General features: G+C 38.1%; 3 protein-coding genes across 3 annotated transcripts in view; 1 reads left to right on the forward strand and 2 right to left on the reverse strand.

Moving 5' to 3' along the window:
• The window catches only part of LOC136847866 (tRNA:m(4)X modification enzyme TRM13 homolog), a 77,778-nt gene extending 75,620 nt beyond the window's left edge, over nt 1-2,158 (reverse strand). The window contains exon 1 of the mRNA XM_067119849.1: nt 2,068-2,158. The gene's annotated coding sequence lies outside the window, so the exon portion shown is untranslated. The remainder of the gene's footprint in view (nt 1-2,067) is intronic.
• Nucleotides 1-9,902, forward strand: LOC136847618 (gustatory receptor for sugar taste 64e-like). The gene is made up of 10 exons (XM_067119335.1): nt 1-421; nt 3,283-3,377; nt 3,782-3,879; nt 4,019-4,234; nt 4,735-4,887; nt 5,644-5,840; nt 6,432-6,594; nt 7,289-7,444; nt 7,830-7,970; nt 9,626-9,902. Exons 1-10 carry the CDS (start codon nt 403-405, stop codon nt 9,900-9,902), a joined length of 1,515 nt encoding a protein of 504 aa, XP_066975436.1. The 5' UTR covers nt 1-402.
• Nucleotides 9,751-18,684, reverse strand: part of LOC136847868 (cubilin-like) — a 21,548-nt gene continuing 12,614 nt past the window's right edge. The window contains exons 6-15 of the mRNA XM_067119854.1: nt 17,097-18,133; nt 16,665-16,785; nt 15,666-15,742; nt 14,513-14,685; nt 13,905-14,020; nt 12,947-13,197; nt 12,373-12,475; nt 11,525-12,245; nt 10,580-10,711; nt 9,751-9,891 (exon numbers count right to left, since the gene is read on the reverse strand). Of these exons, the coding sequence (XP_066975955.1) occupies nt 10,672-10,711; nt 11,525-12,245; nt 12,373-12,475; nt 12,947-13,197; nt 13,905-14,020; nt 14,513-14,685; nt 15,666-15,742; nt 16,665-16,785; nt 17,097-18,133 (2,639 nt within the window). The 3' untranslated portion in view covers nt 9,751-9,891; nt 10,580-10,671. The remainder of the gene's footprint in view (nt 9,892-10,579; nt 10,712-11,524; nt 12,246-12,372; nt 12,476-12,946; nt 13,198-13,904; nt 14,021-14,512; nt 14,686-15,665; nt 15,743-16,664; nt 16,786-17,096; nt 18,134-18,684) is intronic.

Consider the following 18,684-nt stretch of genomic DNA (forward strand, 5'->3'; position numbering starts at 1 on the left):
AGAACGATGGCCGCCTACATAACACCCAGGACCAGACATCTTTAGAGAGAGAGAGAGAGAGAGAGAGAGAGAGAGAAGGAATACTCTGATACTTTTTTTTTTTTTTTTTCCGCGCGTCGTGGAATCCACAAGCCACGCCCACCTCTCATTTACCCGCCAGAACTCGGAGACGCGTGACGCAATTATACACCGACTCCCCGGAAGCATATCTATAAGAAAATCGCTATACGATAGAAGTTCGCGACTTCCAGGAAAGAGTATATATATCACCTAGTCGCTTTACGATAAAAGTTCTTTAAAACAAGAAGTTTTCTTCTCGACGGAGTAAAAATAAGAAGAAAAGAAAGTAATGAGTCTATAACGATGTGACGTCATGAATTTGAGAAACAGCGAGATGGTCTTATGTGTTTAAGATTTGACGGTAAGAATATTGCAATTCCTTTGTTGTTGCTGATGTACTATGTATTTTGGAACGAAGTTTTAGCAGAATGAGTGTATCTTCATCATTGCTGTGAGGTTCAATTTCTGGTGCTGTAAATCGGTTGTTTTTTTTTATTAAGTTTTTAAATCAAAATATCACAATTTTTGCATAAATCCTACAGTATTAATTATATATATATATATGTTATATATATATATATATATATATATATATATATATATGTTTTAGTCAGATTAAAAGCAGAATGAAGTGTAATGATTGGTAACTTCTAGTCTATCAGCTAGGCAATTTCTAACTCTGAATAGCAAACCTTCTTATAAATAATACTTTATATATCAAATTATCAGCACGGAATATCAATTATTTTACATAAAATGATCTCCCGTGGATGGATCCAACATCACAGACGCCAGACGCAATTTCAGGACTGTGAATAGGCCTACAATAGAGACAAGGAAAGAGGAACTCAACGATCACAAAAGGAAATTGCAATATGAATTGAAAATATCGAGAGACGCCATAACTGAGGTCTATGGCTCCTGATAAAGTCACATGTAAAAGGGATAGGCCTAGAGAGGAAGAGACAAATTGTCACCTAGCCTCCATCTCTAGGCCTACTTGCTTCTTTTGGCGACTCCAACAGAAATTAGACTCAAGAGTCCGTCTTGAACAAAATTTAAATGACTGAGATCTATCTACAGTCAAGCCAGATTAAATACACAAATCCCACTCTTAACTTGTATTTCAAATTTAACTTGAGGCGAATATTGTAAGTCAAAGAACAGTGGGTTAATTTTCTGTCGATATTCCTTGTCTGAATATGGGAGCGCACTATAAGGACCAGTCAGTAATTACAGGCATTTACCACACATCTGAACCCCTTCAGAAAAACAAGTGAGCATTTTGTACAAAGATGTAAACAAAAACCGTGAGATTCTTAATTTTACTCGTCTGAGGTAAACACCAACAGTACCTCAGTCTTTTAATGGAACTCTGTGCGTTTCAACTGAATGAAAAAAATTCCGGAAGGCTCTTAATAATTAGCCAAACTGAGGCTTTTGTCCCCATTAATAACATACAATCACTGATGTCAACTGAATTTTAAAGATTTCTGACATATAGCCACCTTGCGGTTATGTGATAACAGCCTATACTCAGTACATATCAACTGAATTAAAAAAATTCACATGGCTAAAGACATTGGAGATTCAGTACTAAATAATAGCCTACATTCAGTCCATATCAGCTGAATTAAAACAAGTCCTGACAGCTTTTAAACTTGATAGCTAATTCTTCGCGCATATCGACTGAACAAAAATAATTCTGGAAGGCCAGCCATACTATAGTTTTTGTACTTGACTACAGCCTACATTCAGTGCAGACCAACTAAATGAAAATAATCTCGGAAGGCTAGCCAATCTGGCGTTTGTACTTAGCTGCCAAGATGAAGATAATAAACTAATACTGGAAGCTGGCCTTTGGAATTCATTGCATTTAAATGATTTAACTGTAACCTAACTGGCCTTGATCCCCTAGAAGTTTCAAGAAGCTTTCAAATGAAATATTCCGTCCTAGACCGGTGTACAGCAACGTATTAATACTATAAGAATTTAAAATGACTTTACCTTGGAAATTTTGGTCTTCTAGTTATGAAAAGGAGCCAAGAATTGTTTAAACACAAGTGACTGTCCCCCAACTCACAGCCGTGGCTTAGTACCCACTGAAGTACTAACTTTCAACCGTTGAGTGTTTACATGGAGACTGGTCTACCGTGAGCCCAGTTTCATTTCAAACAATTCAATTCGTTCCTAAATTATCAAGAGTCAAATGAAGTTTTCTTTCGCATCAGAGTGAAAATAACAAAATACATTCAAGATTTATCTCAAAAGGGCGCTGAACAATCCTTACGTTTAACATCTCGTTTCCCCCGCCCCCAAAAAAAGGGCCTGGGTTTCGGTCCTGGTCGTTTCGGCCGTAAGTCACTTAGGCCGTAACATCCAAAAGAATGTATGACGTTATGTTTATGGTATTTACCGTTATGTTTATGGTGTTTACCATTATTATGTCATGTTTACGTACATCCCAAGGGGGCCGGTACTAAACACGGCGCCCATTTTGCACGCAAACGTGCTTACGGCCTAAAATGACTTACGGCCGAAACGACCTGAATGCCTGGGGCTTGACCACACTGGTCTCACGGTGTGATAGACTGGCAGTATTGTTGTTCAGTGATTATGTCCTTTATTTCTTTAGCGATTTATAGTTCAGTTTATTTTTAATTTATATATGATGTTCCAAGTCATATTACTTATTTCATTTCTAGTTTCCTTCATGTTTGGTAAGTTCTACGTCGAAGATGCACTTTTCAACTTATCGCACACCAAGCGCTCTCTTATCTACATAGTTTATTTCATTTTATGCATAATAAAACAGGTTTGTTTTGCAGTGATTTATATACAGTATATATATAATATTCTAGTCCTTTTGTCACATCGTAAACTCACGAATAACAGTTTTTAACATTATATATAGGCTTATGGCATCAAAAGTTAATACGAACACAATTTTGTTCATATTTTAACTTTCCTCTAGCTGACAAAAATAGAAATTATATATATATATATATATATATATATATATATATATATATATATATATATATATATATATAAAATCTTCATAGAGTTCAGTCTCACGCTAGACCGAACCAGTATGGGTTCTGGAAAGAATTCTGTTTATTATTCTAAGGGCAAAGCAAAACTGCTGTTTTTTTTCTTCAGAAGATACACAAATTCTTCTGTTTATTCTTAAGACCAAGCAAAGATTTACTTCTTTCGCAGATAAGACTAAAATATCCATGGCCCCTCCCGGTCTGCGCCTTAAATATGATGTCTGGTCTGGAGTGCCGAAATCACCTTGGGAAAAACATGAAGAGGTTTGTCAGAATTTTAGGATTTTTAACTTTAAATCTTAATTTGTAGGATTTTTACATTTTTTTTTTTTTAGTTTTTCGTTAATACATAAAACCAAAATTACCTGCCATTGGAACTGCCAAAGAAAACATATTTTGATAGCTAAAAAGTTACGCATTCATTTCCAAACGTCATGAACTTAAAATTTAAAGCAATAACTTTTGCAGACATTATAATAAGGAAACAAATCAAAATATTAGGTTCTAGCCTTTCTTCCTAAATCAGTTTAGAACTATTTACCTAGCTGCAAAAGAATTTCTATCTATAAAACAGCATTAGAGTTTTTTATCATGACATGGCATAGTCAGTGAGGCTAATCTTTTGCCCCGTCTTTTAAAAAAAAAGTCTTGTCTATCTCATATCGCAGCTTAAAGGAACAGACAGCTTCAGGAGTATCTTGCCCTTGATACGTGTAGCGAACGTCTTTGGTCTAGTCCCGCTATCAGCTACTAACGGAAGTTTCAGGTAAGTTCTAAGTTCAGGAGGGGGAAAAAATTGTTAATGAAGCATATGTCATCTCAGTGAAGCCTAGACCTAAGGAGCGTTATAACGTTTTAATAAGCCTATAGTAGACCCAAGTGCCATTTGACTTCTTGTATCGTAGGTTCGCTTGGCTAAGCTTCAGGACAGCATACGCTGCCGTGGTGTTACTGATGCTTGCGAGCTTCGTGGTCGTCAGGATATTATCCGTATTTGTGGCTACGGAACGGCAAGACGATTGGGTCAGGCTCTTCACCTCTACAGCTTTCTACTCGCTGGCAGCTTTGGGCGCCCTTCTTCTCTATAACCTCTCCAGGAAGTTGCCGGAAGTTTGTGCCAGGTGAACAGAAGTTTTTTAAAATGATTTAATGAATGTATAGTCAAGATTATCGTTGAAATATGTCTGTTCTATATTTACGACGTACGTTTATGATCCTTAAATTAATATAATAAAAACCTAAGATTGAATATTAAGCACCATTGTCATTTATCATAACGGACAGTTTACGGTTTCAAATTCAATAGGCCTACAGTATCTCCCTAAAGAAATGAAGAGCAAAAACAAGCTACAGGTTTTGCTTAATTTATAAAGGGAGTCAAACCTAATGCGGTATATATTTATCGAGCAACGCTAGGCCTATAAAAAAAATAGTTCTCCTTTCAAGCACATTACTCAAATATACTTTCTATGAGCCTAGGGCAACCTCCATAAATTCTCCATAGGCATTACAGTAACTTGAACATGAGTCTATATGAAGCACAGTATTCATAAACGAATTATCTCTTCGCTTGCAGCCATCTTAAGTGACCTAAACATCTGTTTTTATTCACTGTGTCAAGGTGGTCGCAACTGGAGAGTCGTCTTGCAGTGAAAGGCTCGGCTCGAGTTGTGGTCGTCGTAATTCTGGCCGTCGTGTTGGTCTCGGCGACAGGCGAAACGGTCGCCTCCATGTTTTTCAGTCTATCAGGCAACTGCACCGGTGATTTCTGGGTGTAGGTCTACCGGAATTATTTGAATGAAGCGACAGTAGGCTGTTTAATACTTTTTTTTTTATTACTTATGAGGATGCATGAGACAACACATTTTAAACAAGAGTTGAGTATTTTGTATATAGGCCTACTCATAACGTAGTTTTTACAAGCGGTTGGGTGTTGTGCATATACTCTTGACCTAGTTTTCTTCAAAGGTCATTAGGTGATATTAAGACCACTGTGAAATTCTGACAGGCCAGTAAAAATACATTCTTTTCAATCGACAGTTCCTTTCCTCTTGTGTGAAATGAAGACGCCTAGCATAAATAACTTATATTCACTTATAAACTTATTAAATTTGCCTTAATGTGTGTTCTAGGTTTCTTTATGTAGTTTATACATCAACACACCACGGAACTAGACCCATAAAATATCCAATATCTTGTTATTCATTGAGTCTTTGCTTTCCCGTGATCTCTAAACAAATCTTATTGGTAGTGTCCTTCGATCCCATACAATATCTAATATCCTGTTATATTCATTGAGAAATGGTTTTTCTTTCTTTTTTTCACACAAATCTTATTGGCAGTTTCTTTCGATCCCATACAATATTTAATACCCTGTTATATTCATTAAGATAAGTGTTTTCTTTCCCATGATCTCTAAACAAATCTTATTTGCAGTTTCCTTTGATCCCACACAATATCTAATAACTGTTATGTTCATTGAGAAAAGTCTTTTCTTCCTTTTCTTTCACCGAGTAAATCTCATTTGCAGTTTCCTCCGATGTTACGTCAAAAGCGGACATGAATATGAGATTGATCTCCTCGGCTACTCTGACGCCATGGGCCTGGTCATCCTCTTCATCAACAAATACGCGACGTTCATTTGGAATTTCATCGACATCTTCGTCTCTTGCGTCGCTCTCATTCTTCTGAGGCACATCAGGCTTTATAACGCCCGAGTGGAAGATGGTTTGTATTGAAAATGTAAAGGTTTATAGGCCTATTTCCATAGTATTTGTATCTGGATATATCTTAAGGCTTTTACTTCACCAAGAGGCTTACGTGATCCACATGCCTTAATCAAGAAGTTAAAAGTCATTCGGCTAAAGCGTGATTCCATTCCAAGATGAGTGGAGGACGGTTTGTAAAGAAAAATTGGGACTTTTTAGCCCTATTTCCCTATTATTTGGACTTAGATTGATTTTAAGGCTTATGTGATCACATCCTCGTCTAAGGCTTTAGGCTTACATTGTCCCAATCAGCAATTTTAAGGCTTTTCTTTAACGAGTAGGCTTACGTGATCACATGCCCGTGTACGGCCTTAGGCCTGCTTAGTTCCAATCAGTAAATTGAAGTTATTTGGCTTACTTTACAAGTAGATTGCGTGATTACTTTCCCGTATACGGCTTTAGGCCCACATAGTCCCAATCAACAAACTGAAACTCCTCTACCAAGTTAAGCCTACTTAGTTCCAATCAGCAAACTGAAATGCTCGGCTAATATAGGCCTACTTAGTTCCAGTCAACAAATTAAAGTTATTCGTCTAATTTTCGATTCCAGGCTACTTGCGGTGGACCGGAAAAGACTGGCGCAACACGAGAGAGGACCACCTGAACCTCCTCAGACTGGTGAATTCGATTAACGAAGTCTTCGGACCGATCATTCTTCAGTCTTACGTCACCAATCTCCTCTTCACGACCGTCCAGCTCTACTTAGGCATAAGGTGGGATTGTAGAGGAGATACCTGTGTTCTACTGATGGCTGTTGACTCATTATGATCATTCAAACTAATATCTTTATTTTTTGGTGCTTTTTTGAAAGCAATCTAGTACCATTTTAGTTTTTTCAAAGCTATTTAGTACCACTTTGGTGTTTTTCGAAGTTCTCTAGTACCATTTTAGTTTTTCAAAGTTATCTAGTACCATTTTGTTGTTTTTCAAAGCAATCTAGTGCCATTTTGGTGTTTTTTCAAAGCAATCTAGCACCATTTTGGTGTTTTTTCAAAGCAATCTAGTACTTTGGTGTTTTTTCAAAGCAATCTGGTACCATTTAGGTGTTTTTTTTTTTCAAAGCAATCTAGTATTTTGGTGTTTTTTCAAAGCAATCTGGTACCATTTAGGTGTTTTTTTTTTTTTCAAAGCAATCAAGTTCCATTTTGGTGTTTTTTTCAATAGCAATTTAGTACCCTTTTGGAGTTTCTTCAAAGCGATCTAGTACCATTTTGGTGTTTTTTCAAAGCGACCTAGTACCATTTTGGTGAAGGAGACAATGAGTTATATTAACACCATACAGGAACAACCGAATCATAGTCTTGACTTGGGGATATAAATATCAGCCATCGTAAAACTGGCCCAAATGACAATCCAATGCCTTTTTAGTCTAAGAAGTCGGCAACTTTTCGTTTTTTTTTTTTTCAGGCCCAGAAGTGACAAGGACATCACCACACGGCTGTACCTGACGTGGTCTTTCCTCCATCTGCTGGGGCGCCTGCTTCTGGTATCCCTGTCTTGCACAGCAGTCTACGAAGCGTCAAAAAAGAGCATGATTTGTATCCTCAATGTCCCCGTGGATAAGTAAGTCAGGCGTCCGCCAAGGGGATACACTTTGCCTGTGATGTTGTGGACGCTTGTTTTTGGGAACTGTAGGATTTATGGAGTAGCTTTAACAGCAATGTAGGACAATATGACTGGTGGAAAGAATTCTGCAACTGTAACATAGCAGAGCCGTTCAGTTTTAATGTGCACAAGTCAAACTACAGCCGCACCATAATTGCAAAATAGCACAGCCGTTCAGGTTTTGTTTTCAAAAGACAAACTGCAGCTGTATCATAACTATAACATAGCATAGCCATGCAATTTTAACTTCTTTTCCATATCCTTAGATGTGCATAGAAACTCTATAATTATATTAAGATAATCATGTACGTTAAGAATACTTCTCTGAATCTGTTTATTTCAGTTACAACGTCGACGTGTGGAGACTTCAACATCAAGTTCAGGAACAAGAAATAGGACTCACAGGCTATGGGTTCTTCTTGGTCAACAAGAGCTTCATTCTAGCTGTGAGTGTATTCAGACCCTTTTCATTTTATTCGAATCAGTTCTTTTTTTTTACATTAATTATTGGCTTTTGCTTTTCTATCAATGGACTGTCTAAAGATTTTTTAGCATACTAAGAACTGAGAGCTAGTAGTAAGTTTAAAATAAACCAGAAAATATCATTTAGACCTTGTTATAGGCCTATACATGACAAGCACCAAAGAGACGCCTTTCATAATATCTGATGTTGAACCATCCACTTTTTATAAGTTATTAAATCGCTCTTTTTTTCGTTTTGTGACAACAGGGGGCCTTAGTGACCTACGAGGTCATACTCTACCAACTAACTTTTGGAGACGAGACAACTGAGATTACCCCAACCCAGGTCATGTGCACCTGATTCTGAAAGGTGCGAGGTCATGCTGGTATTCCACTGAGATGCTCGTCAGTGTGTGTGCTTTTCTTTATATATATATATATATATATATATATATATATATATATATATATATATATATATATGAATAATTAGGATAAAGTTGTTGCAATGTTGCCTCTCTGTCGACGCTGCCACAGGCCTATAGCTTATGGCAGAATCGATACAGGCAATTTTGAGAGTAGTGAAGGCGTACGGGAAATAGTTTGATCTTTATTGTATTGACAGTGAGGCATATTTATATTTCTTACAGAAAAAATGCAAGAATCAAAGAATCAATTATAATCGATAATCAAAGACTCAATTATAGTCGATAATCTGCTTGTAATATTATATATATATTTTTATATATATATATATATATATATATATATATATATATATATATATATATATATATATATATATATATATATATATATATATATATATATATATATATATATATATATGTATATACATATATACTGTATATTTACATACACATATGCCTTTCCTCCTGGAAAATAATTATCCTTCAATGATTGTATCTTTTATTTAAAGCTTATTCAATTATCATTATTATTATTATTATTTATATATATATATATATTGTTAGTCTTAGATACTTTGCAATCACGTTTCACGGAAACTGATTCTTTATTGATAAAAATACTTAATAACTATATAACTAATCAGAACAACGAGTTCCCACACTGCTTGTTCTTCGAGTCAAAATAATGATACGTACAAACTGCATTTGCAAAAATAGACATAGGCAAAATTAAACGTGTCACGGGAATCTTTAGGCCTAGTTCCAAAGTGAAAAATTACCCTTATGAACCAGATCCCACAAAAAAACTTCCTGTATCTGAAAAAGCTAAAACTCTAATGTAAAAATGAAAAGATAGAAACAGAAAGTATTGAAATGGGATCATAAACCATGTGACATAATAAGTCATTTTTCATCAGAGGCAATTCATCTAGGGAATCTTTAGGCCTAGTTCCAAAATGAAAAACCCTTATATACTCCTGATCCCACAAAAAACTTCCTGTATCTGAAAAAGCTAAAACCATAATGTATAAATGATAAAGAGACAGAAAGTATTTAAACGAGATCATATACCCTGTGAGATACAAGTTATTTTTTCATCGGAAGCAATCAGTTGTCACCAAAAGGAACGCCATCTTTCCACGCAGTCAACCAACTAGAAGGTCGTCCATCCTCCTCTGTCTATCGAATACGAACTTCTTTCCCCAGTGCCTACCCAGGGGAACACCACATCCCCCTCTCCTGACAGTGAAGAGACCAGGTCATCCGCGGTCTTGAGCAGATGTCGAGGAGATAAAGGCTCTCTCTCAGGAAGGGTTAGTTCCTGGCTCAGGCTCTTCGTCCCAGCGGTTGGGAAGATCAGGCGACGCGGACTGTTTGTGGTCGAGGTGAAGGTGGTCGAGTTTCCTGGACAACCGATCTGGCGGCCTCTCATGGTGAAGCCAGCTGCGCTGTGGTACTTACCTGCTACGAATTCCATGACGATCTCGCCACTGTCCGGGAATGGAACGATACCTGAAACATAGATGCAGGATGCTAACTTCGGTCAAGATGCTATGACTGAGCTGACTAGCTGTTTTAAGCTCTGGTGGTTTAATTCCTGACAGTTATCTGTATGAAAAGGCTAGAGATCAATGAGCAGTGCTTCACTAAGCCAACATCTTGCTTTGTCGTCACACTGATAACGATTCCTATTAGCTGAAGCCACTGGGAAAGTTCGGAATGAAACGACAGAGTGCCAAGTACTTTTGTGCCCCGAAGATGTGTTAAAAATACAAGAAAGTACTTGGCACTCTGTCGTTTCATTTTGAACTTCCCAGTGACTTCAGCTAATAAACAAAATCACGCGCTTACTTTGTGATTTCTTAGTATAGCATCTTATATTTACTGAACATTCAGCTGCTGATGAAATATATCAAGAGTTGTAACTGAGTTAACCTGTTATAAATACTGATTCTACCTCTGCATATTTGTAAGTCTTCTTTCTTCCTTTTAACTATATATTTTGCTAGAAAAGAGTTTTTTCCTTAGTGTCTTTTCATACCAGTACAGTGCTGCATTTCTTGAGAAAAGAACTGAATATTTCACCAGAGGAGAAGCTTGCCAGTACAGTATTATATTCTTTAAGCAAAGACCTGTATTTTTTACCAAGAGAAATGTTTATCATATTTCACATAAAAATGTACTCCCATAGTTCCCTTACTGTGAGCACCAGGAGGAATGAATCCACAATAGCTTCGATCTGCTACCACAAGGCGAGCTACAGAGCAGTCTTTTGTTTCTTCCACGTCAAACTCATCCATCAACAACTATACAGCATCTGGTCTGGTCACTCCTGCCAAAAATAAAAATGCTCGTCAGTTTTGATGAATCTTTGTGTCTCAAAGGTAGGGATTAAGCTGAGAAGAAGAAGAAGAAGAAGAAGAAGAAGAAGAAGAAGAAGAAGAAGAAGAAGAAGAAGAAGGCACAGTCTTGTCTCAATGAAGGCTATTCAACAACAATACAGAATTTTATGGTGAAGACATGAATGAAAAAGGTTCATGAAACTCATTGACATAGCAAATTTCAAAGATAATTTGCAATTTTCATGGGTACACAAACTTGAAGTCTTTCACATGGATAAACATCTGGCAAAAGTTAATCAAGTCTTTGAAGCTTGGGATAAGTGTGGAATTGTCAGAGGTACAATTGTGATAAAGACTTCAGCACTGTATATCTAGGAAGAATACAGATTTTCTTTAAAATTTGTTCCTTCCTTAGGTGGGAGGTTTGGTCTGAAGAACATTAGTGGCAATGTTCTTCCCATACATGAGTAGGAGGAGGCTGACTCCTGTAACTTTATGTAACTTGGCATGTGTGATGTTAAGGCTGGCAGGGCTCTGTTCTCTTAATTGTAACATTCTCTAAGAAATGAAGAGGAACCCAGCTCTTGCATTGGTGATGGGAAAACCAGCTCAGAGGATAGCAATATTATTGCAATAAGACCAAAGATAACAGTGCTTTACAGCCATCCACTGACAGAGCTACAACAAGCAGGTCAACTTTCGCTGAAGGCGTATCCTTCTAAATGATAAAGATTTATATTCTCATAGGAAAAACTTTGCAATTAGTACATGGCACCAGTGCACTTTCTCACTTAATGACTCACCTTCTGACTCTAAATATGCATTGCATGTCGGTATAGTAAGGTCCTGGGTATCCTGGACTGTTCACTTGAAACGTTCTCCCATTGGTGGCCTTGTTGCACATACCACTGCCATCGTCTTTAGCCTGCAAGGTGACTGTCTTCACTTCATGTTCACTAGACGATGCTGTGAGTTTTTCAGGATTCAGAAGAGTTGGTTTTGGCACAGGCCTTTGGAAAACGGGGGTGGTGTTATTAAGAGGCGCAGCCAATAGTTCAGGAGGGGGCGATGGGAAAGGAGTTGGGGAAGGACTAGGCGTCACTGTTGGAAAGGGAGCTGGTGTCGTTGGCAGAGGAGTTAAAGGTGAGAAAGGTGATGGCGTGGTGTGGAAGTGTGGCCCTGTATGGCTGTGTTCACTATCATAATGAGTATAATTGTGATCATGGCCATAGGATTCAGAACCATAATATGAGGTATAACCTTGCCCTACCAGGTACGGCCTGGAAAACGGGTTCTTCTTCCACCACAGGCCATACACTGGTTTATACCACGGTTTTGTAGGTCTATAAGGTCTGTACCAAGGTCTTGGTGTTGGATAAGAAGGATATGAAGGGTATCTTGGATAGTTAGGTTTGAAGTGGCCGCAAGTGAGCTGGGTGATCTCTGCACTGAATCCTCGACCAGAGCCATAAATGTCCGAGCGGAAGCACAGGCTGAGTCTATTTCCAGAGAAGTGGTACGTCCCTAAAAGTTACAAAATGATCTCAGAACAAGATATGGTGGTGTTAATACTTATGGTATCACTATTTAACGGCACATTTATGGAGATTTCATGTGTTTTCACATAAGAAACAAGGACCAAGAAACTTACGTATTTCACCGGGGTACCTCCGTCCACACAGTCGTTCCTGATAACCTACTTGCAAGTAATCCTTTGCACAACCTGAACTGTCTTCGACATCAAAATCTAGGAGCTGAAAGTAGAGTGCACATTTGTGAAATCTCTGACAAAACCAAATTAAAAAAAGTAAATTTGTTTTCTTGCAGTGAACAAAAATATATTGATTAACAAATTGAGTTCTCAACTGGAATATAAACTCTAGTCCAAAGGCCATGTGCTAGGACCTATGAGAGCATTCAGCTGAAAATAATGTTGAAACAGTTGTTAGGAGAAGGTGGAAAGATGGAGGTAAAGTAAAAGGAATGAAAGGGCTGAAGCAAGGGGACAAGGTGGCGTTCAAAGAACCTTAAGTAATACCTTCAGTGTACCATGTGAGGTGCACTGAAGGCACTACCTTCCTATGGGGCACTGAGTTCTAAAGAGCAATTTTCTCCAAAAATACAGTGGAATGGACTAATAACACTGTATACCACATCAAGAACCCTATCTTAACTAGACATCTAGCTTCCTTTTCCCAAATTAAAACATGGGACCCCAACCATACCTTAACTTGCAGCTGACAGACATTAGATGCCACCTTGAAGACTGCCCAAGTACAGAACGAGTCGCTAGGGTACGCCAGAGGGTAACTGGGAGAATGTATGCTGTAGCTGGATGACGAAATGATGCCCCCACAACTATCCGGACCTCCAGACGTCCTCTGGGTCACGCGGATTCTGAAACGCTGGCCGTTGTTGGGCTGCAGTCCAGAGTGGAACCTGATGGCCAAGGAATTTCCGAGGAATGGGTACGTCCCTGTTTGGACCAAAGAAAATGAGTTGAGAAAATAATTTTAAAGGCTCTGGGTCCTGTGAAATCCGTAATCGTTTTAAACTGATTTATTTATATTTTTTATAATTTATTTATGTTTAGATTTTATTTATATTTATTATTCTTTTTCTGTGTTTCCTATGATCTTCTGTAACGCCTTTCAAATGAACACAATATTCTTTGCAAGTTTGGATTTTAAGTCAATGGCACATGTGGGCTTGTTCCATATGAACAGGGGTTTATCTTCTCAATAAAATAATAATAATAATAATAATAATAATAATAATAATAATAATAATAATAATAACTGATCTCTTCTTTCTGTACTTCCTGTTATCTTCTGTAATTTCTTTCTAACAAACACCATATTCTTTGTAAGTCTGAATTTTAAGTCAATGGCCCCTGTGGTGGGCTTGCTGCATATGAACAGGTTTCATCTTCTGAATAATAATAATAATAATAAACATAATAATAATAATAATAATAATAATAATAATAATAATAATAATAATAAAGATATAAGAAGATTCTAGACACAAATGAAGTAGGAAATACTTAACAATATCAAGAGGTAAGTTTGCAGACAATACTTCAAAGTGAATTTTGCTCTCTTATAACTTTCAGTACAACAAAAACGTAATTAATTCTTAGTTTTCTCATATGACAAAGACAAACTTGAACTGCATACTTACTCGTCTGGCCCGTTAGCTGTCCACAGAGTCGTTGGCCAGTGCCAACGACCTCCACGTAATCTCCGGAGCAGCCGAAACTTGAAGTTATTTCAAAGTCCACGAGTTCCAAAAATAGGCTGAGAAATAAAAAAAAAAAAAAAAGGGAGTGAAACGATAAGATTAAGTTACATCTACAGTATTAGTCTAGTTATGAATCACGTTACCTTTACAAAGGATTATAAGCTGCAAAATGGAATATGACAGGCTAATTAGAAGTTGAGTTTGATTAAGGAATGCATTTGTAGAGCTTTCCAGTAGTTTTTTTAATTGGTTTAATTGTAATATTAAGAAAACAGCTGGAAGAGGGTCATTTAAAAAAAACAGCGACCCCGACCAGGGATTAAGCTGAGAAGAAGAAGAAGAAAGAAGAAGTTAGAAAGAATTATATATCTACATAAATGAAAAAGTGAAAAAGTAATTGTGGCTATAAAAATATATATATGTATACATATGGATGTACATATTTACACACACATTATATTATATATATATATATATATATATATATATATATATATATATATATATATATATATATATATATAAACTGCAATAACATAATTCCTTACTTGACAACGGAAGGCGAAGACTTCACGACGGTCGTGGTACAGTCGGTGCTCGAAGGGTACGGAGCAGGGTATCCTGGACTCAAGAGCATGAAAGCAGACTGTTGAGTGATGGTGTCGCACTGCCCAGGGTCAGGTGGAAGTGGGCCGCAGTCCGTCAATTGCTTCGCCTCCATCTGGAGAAATGTCAAAGGATATGTAAGGATACATACATTACTACTGGATATCCTATGTCAAAGGATACATACATTAATATTGGATATCCTATGTTAAGGGATACATACATTACTATTAGATATCATATGTCAAAGGATACATACATTACTACTGGATATCCTATGCAAAGGATACATACATTACTACTGGACATCCTGTGTCAAAGGATACATACATTACTACTGGACATCCTGTGTCAAAGGATACATACATTACTACTGGATATCCTATGTCAAAGGATACATACATTAATACTGGATATCCTATGTCAAAGGATACATGCATTACTGGATATCCTATGCCAAAGGATACACACACATCACTATTGGATATCCTATATCAAAGGATACATATATTACTATTGGATATCCTATGTCAGAGGATACACATATTACTAGTGGATATCCGTGTCAAAGGATACACACATTACTACTTGATATCCTATGCCAAAGGATACATACATTACTAGTGGATATGCTATTTCAAAGGATACATACATTACTAGTGGATATCATATGTCAAAGTATACATAAAGGATATTTACGTTACTAATGGACGTCCTAAGTCAAAGGATACATAAAGGACTGTGTCAAAGGATACATTTGACGTCCTACGTCAAAGGATAAATATGTTACTATTCGGCGTCCCGTGTCAAAGGATTCATAAAGGATTGCGTCAAAGGATACATAAAGCATACATATGTCACTATTTATACATAACAACATTCGTCTTAGTGGCTATGAGAGCAGAACAAACAAACATGAATTCACAGACACAGGAATCACCATACAAAATAAATAATGAATCCTGAAAATCACGAGAGAATAAACGAACAGACAAATGAAGAAATTCACCAATAACCGATCATCAAAACGAGAGAAGTGAAGGAACAAATAAACGAAAATTAATATATTTTCTTTTAAAGTCATCATCATCTCACCCTGAAGCCTTTTCCAGCTGTGGCGGCATCCGTGTGGAGGTTCATCTCCAGAGTCTGGTCTGGAAAGTCGAAGGTCACTGGAAGAGGGATCATTCAAATTAGCTTGACACGTTCTGTTGAGTTGAGTTTACAATATATATATGTATGTATATATATATATATATATATATATATATATATATATATATATATATATATATATATGTGTGTGTGTGTGTGTGTGTGTGTGTGTGAGTAAAGTAAAAAAAAAAAAAATATATATATATATATATATATATATATATATATATATATATATATATATATATATATAAACGTAAAAAAACTGTAACATTTATGCATTCATTCATTTGTGCAGATATCTTGATAAAATCAAGATATCTGCACAAATCAAAATAGTGCACAAAAACACAACTTTTAAAGATGTTACGAAAAAATAACAAAATTTCATGAAGATTTATTATTTTTCTTTAGATGTTATGGATGTATGATCACTCTCCCTGGAATTCCAGTAATTCCAGCAAAGACTTTGCTCACGGTCATCCACCTCTCTTCTGGCCGAAACTTCAATTCCAGACCATGTTTTACACTTCAGGTGGCATGCAAAATATGTCCTGTACTTCACACCACACCTTTCCCTTCAGATCATACTCCCTAGGACCTCCTAAGGTCAAAATTTCACCTTTGGGTGTGTCTATCACCTTCAGGAGGCACCTTCAGCTATGGGCTTTGTTCCTGGTCATGCTTTACGCTTTAGGCAGTATGCAAAGATGTCCTGTACTTCAGATCAAACCCTTCTCTTCAGGTCATTACCCTGGATCCCTAGAACCTCCGCCGGTCAAAATTTCACCTTCAGGAGACACCTTCAGCTATAGTCTATGCTCTCTTAGCTAGAGGTCATTACTTATACCCGAATGAAACCTGATTAATTAAAAAACTACAACAGCTACAGACCTTAATCTTTACAGTGAACAACTTGTAGGGAATTCATTTACTTACAGACACGTCCTTGCACTGTACCGCATATTTTGGTGCCCCCTATGTCCAGGTAGTCCCCCAGGCACTGACCTGTCAGGGGATCGAGGTCAGGCAGGTCAACGTCGATTAAGGTCACCTGGAGCTGTTAGAGGAAGAGAGAGAAAGAATTGTAAGTTGTATCTGTAAGAGTTTTTTGTAGCATATGAGCCTTTAGCTATGTCTAGATAAAATACATTTAAATACGTGTATGGGTATAGGACTGGAATACAGAGTTTAGGCCAAATGACAAGCGCTGGGATCTATGAGGTCATTGAAGCTGAAACGGAAATTGGCAGTAAGAAGGGTTGAAATGTGTAACAGGAGGAAAACCTCACAGTTGCGCTATGAAATGATTGTGATAGAGGGTTAAGGAAAGTCAGATGTAAAGAATTAAAAGGAAAAACAACAACTCACCGCGCAGACGTCAGTGCTGGATCGGCCTACGATGTAGACGCAGTTGAGATTCGCCGCGTACGCCGTCGGGTATCCAGGGCTACTGACGGTGAACGTCTGCTCGGCGAAGACCTCGTCGCAAGCCTCCCCCGCGAACGTGGTGGTGGGGAAGGTTGGGAAGACACTCGTGGAGGGGAAGTCGACTGTTGACGGGAATGTCGAGAATGTCGTCGGGAATGTAGATGTAACGCTTCCAGGAATGGATGTCCCGGTTGTTGGGATTCTTCCTGAGGTCGTTGGAAATGTTGTCGGTATTCTTCCTGGAATGGTCGTAGGGATTGTTGTCGGGATTCTTCCTGGAACGGTTGGGATTGTTGTCGGGATTCTTCCAGGAATGGTCGTTGGGATTGATGTCGGGATTCTTCCTGGAATGGTCGTTGGCACTGTTGTTGGAATTCTGCCTGGAATGGTCGGTAAAGTGGGCGGTAAACCGGTGCCCGTAAATGGGTTGAAATCAGGATCTCCCGGGATATTTTGGTCTGCGTTCGTTGTGGTCTCATCCGTCGTCAGCAGCCCTGGGTCTAATTCTGTAAAATCTTCCTCAGCCTCGTTTTCAAGACCTCCTCCGCCTGCGCCTCCCTCCTTCTCATCAACTCCAAAGGGCCCCTCATTCTTCCCAAGGCCAGTTATAGGCCTACGTCCAATGACCGAAAGGATGTAACTGATATCGATGTCGGACTGGTTCGTCGGGAGAGGACCCGCTAGCTGTACGTTTGGCGGGAAAGTGCCCGCTGGAGTTTGAATATTTGGCGGGAAATTGGCCTCTGGAAGACCGGCAGGCAGGGGCACGGGTTTCAGGGCGGGGAAGGTGGTAGAATCCAAAGGCGGGGACGATGAATCTTCGTTCCTCCCTGGTCTGGTTTGACCGAGGGGCGACTGGAGTGGTCTGTCTTCGTCGCATCTCACTCGTCGGCCGGAGATTGAAAATCCTCCCCTTCGGGTGGATTCGTCAGAGCGAAACCGGATATCTAACTGGGGTCCTTCGAAGTCGTAGTATCCTGTAGGAACAAGAATGAGTAGTTCATCGTTGTTTGCAAAATAAAAGGTGAAATTGCAGAAGAGCTGCGAACGTTTTGTTCAAAGCAGATCGAAGACATGCTTCAAAGGGGTGTATCCTAACCTAACTTGTCCTAAGGCGCCGTGCCCTCACTTGGCCCATGGGAGAGGGGTATTTTACCCACTCTGGATCCCCACCCCCCCACCAAGAGATATCGTGCATTACAAAACGACGTGTGCGAAACTACTCTGCAGTATTACCAAAAAAGAAACTTATGCAAATTCACTATCAATTCTTGCAGCTTAAAAATACGATTAGGCCGATAGTAATGTTTGCAAAGCTTCATCATATCCTTACAAGTTCATTATCAATTCTCGTAAAGTAAGCATGAGATTATAATAAGATTACAGTTATTCCCAATCAAATTCTTGTAGCTTAAAAATGACATTAGGCCTATAGTCAGGTTTACAAAGCTTCATCACACCTTTGAAAATTCATTATAAGCTCTAAAGTTAAGTTAAGTATACCTTAGTTTTACCAGACCACTGAGCT

This window comes from Macrobrachium rosenbergii, chromosome 17 (assembly GCF_040412425.1).
Source record: "Macrobrachium rosenbergii isolate ZJJX-2024 chromosome 17, ASM4041242v1, whole genome shotgun sequence".
In the NCBI taxonomy this organism is placed as follows: domain Eukaryota; kingdom Metazoa; phylum Arthropoda; class Malacostraca; order Decapoda; family Palaemonidae; genus Macrobrachium; species Macrobrachium rosenbergii.

What these genes read in the sequence shown, in the direction of transcription:
- LOC136847618 (XM_067119335.1), top strand. An exon ending in CTTGGGAAAAACATGAAGAG is followed by an intron (nt 3,378 to 3,781) that starts GTTTGTCAGAAT and finishes CTCATATCGCAG; the next exon opens with CTTAAAGGAACAGACAGCTT. An exon ending in CAGCTCTACTTAGGCATAAG is followed by an intron (nt 6,595 to 7,288) that starts GTGGGATTGTAG and finishes TTTTTTTTTCAG; the next exon opens with GCCCAGAAGTGACAAGGACA.